The following is an 8,266-nucleotide window of genomic DNA, read 5'->3' on the forward strand; positions in this document are numbered from 1 at the left end:
CAGGGGAGCATGCTGGCCACGGAAGAACATTAACGTTGTTTGCTTGAAGGAAGTTCTGTGTAATTCTTGCCACATGGGGTCTTGCATTGTCATGCTGAAGCAGGATGCCCTGTTGGCGATTGCGCATAAATGGCAGTACTGTGGGGCGAAGAATGTCATCGATATACCGTATGGCCGTCAGGTTGCCATTGACGATGACCAGTGGCGTCTTTTGTTCTCCACAAATGCCTCCCCACACCATCACACTTCCCATTCCATAGGGAACGACCTCCTGAACGCAACAGGCGGCCTGTCGTTCTCCAGTACGACGATAAACCCGTGCCCTGCCATCGTTTCGGTACAAGAGAAATCTGCTCTCGTCGCTAAAGAGCACTGGGTACGGCTGCCATCGTCGTACTCGCCGTACCCACTCCAGTCGTCTCTGTCGATGTGCCTGGGTCAGCCGCTGTCCCCGGAACGGTCTGTAAGCCCTGATGCCAAAAGCTCTAAGCCGCCTGGTCACTGTGTGTCGACTGACACGACGACCTAACGCCAACGCCGCCGATGACGTCACCGTCAGGAAACGGTTGCGCAAGTGTAATGTGCGCAGGTACCGGTCCTCGCGTGGTGTTGTAACCCTGGGTCGGCCAGTTCTGGGTCTATCAGTAGTCTGGCCAGTCTGTCGATATCGTTGGACGAGTCTGGACACTGTTACGCGGTGACATCCGAAGGTTTGAGCGACGTGGTCGTGAGTGGCGCCCATCTCCAACATTCCCAATGCTCTTTCTCGCTGCTGCGCTGTCAATCTCGGCATTCTTCTGGTGTCGTTTTGAGACAATGATGCTGTGCTTGCCTTCTGCATCGAATTTATACCCCAGTCGAACGAAAATTGTATTTTAATGACTAAAAACGTGCATTTCATGTTTTTGTTTGGAAGTGTACAAAGCAAGGATTCTGTTCCAATTTTTGTTTGTAAACACCTAAGATGTGTTCGGGTGATATAGTTCCTGTACCTGGAAACTAAAATTTTTTTTTTAGTAATTCATATTTTATAATTTTTTTGTTTGTAGCGTTTCTTTTGTACTTAAAGGTCACATGCAACCAAAAAATCAAACATAATTAAAACACAATTATCACCTCTTCATGACATATAATATGCATTGCTGATTATGAAAAAACAAATAAACAAAATTATAAGCGTATAATCGCAAATCAAAAGTGCAATATTTTGTACTTCGGTTTACCTCCCTCGAAACGAAGCAGCCGGGATACCGAACCCAGTCAGAGCGGGTGGGTGTGCACTCAAGTGTAACGGTTGGTTCATTAGCAGATGCCGCCTTCACGGCTGATTGTGTGTGTATATATAGAAAGTTGGGTTTTGTAAATACATGCTCATTTTTTTGTGTATAACATTTTGCAATCAACAGACATCATAACATGTCATGTGTTCAAGTATCACACCTGCCTGTCTGTGTAATTACATAATGTGACAGAGACCGAACTCGGGCCATAAATCAATGCATTTTGTTTATGGTGTATAGCCTGATTGGTGTTAAGTTCAAATTGCATGTGGTCAGTGATCGCAGTTGTGTATTGAATATTGTCATTAGCAGACAGGCAGGCAGACACACAGGTGTCAATAAAACAAGACATTGAGTTTTGTCTGTGACAGCGACATATCTATATCACAGTTAGAAATCGTGTCAACTCTAAATAATGACATTGCTTTTAAGTATGGAACTGAGAAAGTGACTCGGTGAGAAGAACGTGTGGTGAAATAGACAAATGAAATTATATAAACAGTTTATTTACTGTCATAACATACACAAAGCTCGCGCCTGTGAGATATCAACAAAACATTATGAAAATAGCTCACACCAAAGCCTTCACCGAGTATTCACCAGACAGCCCGCTTCCAAGTTGCGCGAACCTATTTCACTGCGCACGTGCTATGAGCGCAGCCCAGCTGTTGAAACCCGTATTCCCCAGAAAAGTCTGGGGAAATTTAGTGAAACGTTTGAACTCCGATTTCGCGCGTTTTTTTTCATCGCGTTATTTTTCAACTTTATAACTTGAATTTGCATTTTTGACGCTTTGTTTCGGTAAGTCCATACCGAAAGGTATCAGAATCTGCAAAGTTGTGTTTTACGTTGCATGTGACCTTTAAGTTTAGTATATGCATACTATCGAACGGCAACTACAGTTGTGTTTAAACAAAATAAATAAACGGTGTCTTGAAAACGGCTTTAAATTTTCTAAATAAAAAACTAATTGCATACATTTCTGCCGTAAATATAAACCACATACAGACCCAGAACTGTTTTTAAATAGCAATCCCATTAAGGTTGTAAAAGAGGTCAAGTTCCATTTAACCTTTCTTCCGCATATTAAATCCCTAAAAACTAAATGCCTGAAGGCACTCGATTTATTGAAAGTCGTTTCTAATTCAAAGTGGGGAGGGGACCAAACTACCCTCCTACACCTATATAGATCACTGGTCCACTCGAAGCTTGATTATGGCTCCATCGTATATGGTGGAGCCTGCAAAAGCAATCTAAAACTACTTGATTCTGTCCACCACCAAGGTCTAAGACTTTGTCTTGGATCTTTTAGAACTTCTCCTGTTGACAGTCTTTACGCCGAAATAGACGAGCCTTCTCTTGCCCAACGACGTATAAAATTATCTTTACAATATCTTACCAAACTATATTCTAACGAATCGAATCCTGCATTTCACTGTATCTTTAATCCTCTTTATGAGGATTTGTACAACCATAAATCTTCTCTTGTTCCGCCACTGGGGCTCAGAATGAAGCCATTCATTACTGCTGCCCACATTGAGCTGGAGAATATAGCTCCTTCTCGTCTTCTTTCTTCTCCTCCTTGGCAATTGGTTAGGCCACAAGTTGACCTAACCCTGACAAAGTTTAAAAAATCAGAAACTAATGAATTACAATATAAACAAGAGTATAATCAATTAAAAAGTAAATATAATACATATAAATCCTTATTTACAGATGGATCCAAGGATGGTGGCGCAGTGGTTTGTGCCACTGTCATTGGATCCAGAACAATCTCTTCTCGATAACCAAATATATATTGCTGATGTGACGTTAAATATTAACTCACTAACTCACTCTTTTCTTAACTCTTTATCATTGCATTTGTTTCAAATATATTATGCAATTGTTTTTAAATTCAAATAAACGTTTGTCACATTTATTTTTGTTGTGTCATGACTGGTCACAAATGATGTAAGTTTAAATAAAAGCTTGATGTTAGTTGGTAAATGAAACACCTGTGCCAGAACGATGCCCAGAATCGGGCATTAACACGGCCATGGTACACATCCCAAGTGAGTTTTCATACGGGTTTTATTGACGTTATTGAAACTTGGTGCAAAACGTTCATCGCACTTTAAATACGTAACCATTTTGCATTTTCAATGTCTCATGATGAAAACTATAAACATGTATCAAATTGATAAAAATAAATTATATATGAAAGATGTTGTTTCACATCTAGTTCATGATCTTTTCATTTCTCCATTTAATACTAGACATCATAGAACATTCCATAGTCTTCTCTTTAATTTTCGTTACTTGACCATCAAGATGGAAGATGTGGGCATCCTTCGGTTCCGAAGCAATTTCCCGAAAAGCGGAATTAACCTCCTTGCTTGCAACAACAAATACTTCTGCTTTTGCGGAAAGCTCACGAATAACATCAGACACATCTTTCTTCTCTGACTTGTAAATCAAGCCATCAGTGAACACGATCACTATGTTGTCAGTATCTGCCCGGTCGCCCTTCTGTGCAGAGAAAACATCAGTTACTGCCACATCAAGGGCGTCTGCAAGTTCGGTAGAAGGTCCGTTTTCATATTGTTGCTGGTTTATCATTGACAAGACATCTGCTTTCCTTACTGAAGAAGGCGAGTCGAAAGTAAGAAGTACTCTGGGGGTTTCGGAAAACTCCATCAAAGCAACAGCATTACTGTCCCGGCTTATGTTTATGGATGTCAGCAATAATTGTTGGAATTGTTTCATTTTCTCAGGTGCATTTGAGCGTGAAACTTCGGAGATGATAATGATGTCCAACAGCTTACGCCCGGTGCACTCTGAAACACAAAGTTTCATGTAGTTTTATCCTGTACTTCATCTCAGTCACCTGGCCAGTGGTCGTTTACTCCACACACATAAGTCTATGTGTTCACATACGTATGTGTGTGTGTACGTATTCATGTGTGGTACTACGTGTGCACCTATATGGATGGATACATAGATGGTCTAATGGCACGTTCATATGTATCATTTCAATAATTTATTACATTCACAATTTTTAAATCAGTTCAATCCATTTTAAACGTCTATTTAACAACTTTATAACACTTTGGATGCAGACACATTAAACTCAATGTGGGTAAATAAAGAAACAGTGAGTTGTAACGCGTGTGTGTCATACAAGGGTAAATATAAATTAATAAAGGAATTTACTTACGAAAGCAAAATGCTGACATAAACACATTTGTTTTAAGCTCGTATATCTCTCGGTTTCCACACATCCGTGTTTGGATTTTTGTCCCCACTGCACAAGGATCTCTTATCCACCTCATGCACATGCCAGAGATCGTAGCGTGTGTATCTAAGCAAAATATAAACAAGATAACGTCTTGGTCACCTTACACAGACTAGACATAAGACTCTAGCTTGTTATCGAAAACTACACTTCCATATCATTTAAACCTGTGATAATTTCAAATGTTGATCATTATCCTGAAGAGTAAAGTAGTTCGTAAGCGTCAGATCGTCACGCCGAAGGTATACTGATTGAAAGCCATTTATAATGTCTAGCACCATGATTATTCTGAAATTATGCTCCCACATGACTTAACAATAAACTCACTTGCCGATAATCATATCATCTGTAGTAATGAGGTTCTTGAGAGGCATGTGGAAGTTGGTATTCAAGTATAAGACAAGATGTTATGGATGTCAACTTCTTCTTTTTGTATACACAACGTTTCTGGGCTATTCCTTGCCCCTTCGTCAGGTGGATACTAACTAACAGTTATACAGGATATACATATATATATATATATATATATATATATATATATATATATACAAGTGATTTCTGCAGGTGTATAAGCAATAAATATATAAAATATGAGTCCAGATGTTTCTTCGTGTCAAATCTCCTTTATATCTGCACAAGATCTTTCAAGAAGTGCAAGATTAGAAGAATTGAAGACGTATCTTCAGCTACAAGGATATCCACGTAGGGTACATGAAAATGCCGTTCATAAAGCAGTAAAAGTTTCAAGAGAGACACTTATGAAGACAAAAGAAACAAATACAGAGGTGGACATTCTTCCATTTGTTTGTACCTACAATCCTAATAACTGTACAATTATGCCCATTATAAAAGCAAATGTTCCAATTTTGCATAAAAGTGAAACTATGAAAAAAGGTTTATCCAAGACTAAATTTATACGAAGCACTAGGCAGCCTAAAAATCTAAAACATATCCTTTGTCAATCTAAAAATTCACCAGATACAAAAACATGATGACGTCACAAACGTAACCTTATGTCACCCATGACTACGTTTTACGTATCCCGCTATTGTCACTAACTGCTTAACGTCATACGCATGATGACAACATAGCTATTACCGTTATGTGTCGCCTATTACGACACTCTGCTTTCAATGTACACCTGTGGCCGTACGCACATATTGGGCGTAAATTCTAGTCCGGGCGTAAGTAAAATGTGCGCCCGGGCCTAACGTTAAAACGGTATGCATATCTTAGACGTAGCTAAAGTAATGCCAGGCGTTGCGCTCTATATTTATGCCACCTACCCAGCAGGCGTAAGCCAGGCGTAGCCCTGTAATGGCGGCAGTCGTACACCGATATCGCAGACCACAGTTCTAAAGAAACCGTATATTGAGAGATAGGTCAAACCCTTTAGAAATATACGACGACCTTGATCTGTACAGAAGATTTAGATTCAGGAGAATTGACATTTTCAAGATAGTGGATACAATCAGAGGTGATATTGACTATGGCTCGTACCGCAATTCTACCCTTACTCCGGAAATACAGGTACTCGTAGCCTTACGGTTTTATGCTACGGGATCATTTCAAAATGTAGTTGGGGATACTGTCAATGTTCATCAATCTACGGTTAGTCGAAAAATTCCCAGAGTTTCATTGCTTCTTCAGCGGCGAATGAATCAGTGGATCTACTTTCCCGATCAAAACGAACTCGTATCACTGAATATGGCAAGGTTTCCCGGTGTAGTAGGATGTGTGGACGGAACACATGTTAGGATCCAGGCTCCAAAAGAACAAAAATATAATTATGTCAACAGAAAAGGGTACCATTCTATAAATGTTCAAGGTGTATGTGATGCAAGTCTGAGAGTGTTAAACTGTGTTGTAAAGTGGCCCGGCTCTGTTCATGACTCGCAGATGCCAAGGGAGAGTCATATGTTTGTTGATTTTGAAAACAGACAAATAGACGGCATCATTCTCGGGGACAGTGCCTACCCTCTTCGCACCTGGCTGATGACACCAGTCAGGAATCCCAGATCAAGACAGGAGGAACGTTATAACTATGCACATGCATCAACAAGAAACTGTATTGAGAGATGCATCGGCGTGATAAAGCGTCGGTTCCATTGCGTTCACTCGGAGTTAAGATACCCGCCAAAACGATGTTGCGCTATTATAAGTGCAGTGTTTGTGCTACACAACATGGCTATTGAGTTCGGAACGCCACTCGAAGACGACTATGAGGGCGATGACAATGGTGACAATGACATTCACAACGTAGCCGAACCCCACAATGCCACGTTAAAGAGAAACAGGAAAATTCAGAGATTCTTTGGACAGTAACTCAGTGTACATTCCATCAAAGTTTTCAAATAACAACAGAGATATACATTCTGAAAGCTCAATGTTATAATTTCAATACAGTTCCTGTACACTGCAATAATACTGTTGAATATTACATTAAAGATATTTTACTGTAATTAACTTGAATAAACATACCCATTTCATACATAACGTGACTGTAAAGTAAAGTTTAAATGTAGTTGAAACATATCACTTTAAAGTTCATTACAGTTGAGAATGCGCATATTACTTAGTCTGCATATCTCAGTTCAAGAAGAATAGGAAGAGTGTAAATGTCGGGCTGTTCAAGTCTTCTTTCCAGCAGCTTGATCTCCAGTTGAATCTTAATGGTCTCCGCTCTTCCTCTCTCAGTTTCAACGTGTGCTCTCTCGGTCTGTGCTTTGGCCCTCTCGATCTCCTGAGCTAGCAGCTGCTGGTAGAGGTCATCATCAGTGGCTTTTCGTTTCTAAAAGGAGGGTGGTGTAAAATTATTTGCAAATGTTAAACCAATAATTCATTAAAACATTCATGTCCTTAACATTTATAGATCGACAAAATTGTAAAAGTGTAAATCAATGTAAAATCAACATCCAAAGAAGAAAATAAAATAGAAATGTTTGTTCTTCTGTGGGGATTTCGAACCAGGGTAGCCAGGACAAAAGGCGACGTAACTAACCACTAGACCAATTATCTCCCGTGAATCGAGTAGACAAAATTTATCTACAGTAGTGTTTTTGATATGGTGTCGAGTTGTGATAATCTATATATTTGTGACAACCAAGAATATACTTTATGGTGTAAAAACAAACATTCAACTAGACCCGTAGCCTTGAAAAACATTAATAGATCTACTAAATTCTACCATTTGAAGATATGATAGATATAAATTTGCACTACTATGAACAAACTGGATTGATCAATGTTCGTAAATTTATATGCTTAAATAGATTGCTAAATGTTCGTAAACTGAACTAATCTACATTGGTAGATGTAGATCTGCTAGTAAGAAAACAATTACAAACATGGCCAGGACCTAGCCTACATACCATATTCAGAAGACTGAGGGGTAGTGTCAGGACATTGGGGAGCAGTCACTGTCGTTGTTGATGTCCCAACTGTCCTTGCTGATGTTGCGACGGTCGTTGCTGATGACTGTAGTACAGACGAAGTTCATGGTTCAGGGTAATCTGATGATGCCCGTGAAGTCTGGGAAAACGGTGCCGAAACAGTATGGCCAGATTCTACACCTTCCTCTACACCGACAAGAGACGATGACTCTGTACCGATAATGTCTAAAACCCAGGACGTGTAAGCCGAGTCTTTGTGTTGAGAACCGCCTCCAGTTGATGGGTTTTTATGCGCAGCAATGTCTTTCTCAGCTTTT

General features: G+C 39.8%; 1 protein-coding gene across 1 annotated transcript; it reads right to left on the reverse strand.

Moving 5' to 3' along the window:
• Positions 1-3,500: 3,500 nt before the first annotated feature.
• LOC124283864 (cuticlin-6-like) lies at positions 3,501-4,931 on the reverse strand. Its single transcript, XM_046719889.1, has 2 exons — positions 4,889-4,931; positions 3,501-4,099 (listed from the first exon to the last, which is right to left on the reverse strand). Exons 1-2 carry the CDS (start codon positions 4,929-4,931, stop codon positions 3,501-3,503), a joined length of 642 nt encoding a protein of 213 aa, XP_046575845.1.
• Positions 4,932-8,266: the final 3,335 nt, after the last annotated feature.

This window comes from Haliotis rubra, unplaced genomic scaffold (assembly GCF_003918875.1).
Source record: "Haliotis rubra isolate DU_JTF1 unplaced genomic scaffold, ASM391887v1 Scf323, whole genome shotgun sequence".
Classification (NCBI taxonomy): Eukaryota; Metazoa; Mollusca; class Gastropoda; order Lepetellida; family Haliotidae; genus Haliotis; species Haliotis rubra.

What these genes read in the sequence shown, in the direction of transcription:
- LOC124283864 (XM_046719889.1), bottom strand. Translation starts at nt 4,931, where the DNA reads ATGCCTCTCAAGAACCTCATTACTACAGATGATATGATTATCG. An exon ending in TACAGATGATATGATTATCG is followed by an intron (nt 4,100 to 4,888) that starts GCAAGTGAGTTT and finishes TTTGTGTTTCAG; the next exon opens with AGTGCACCGGGCGTAAGCTG.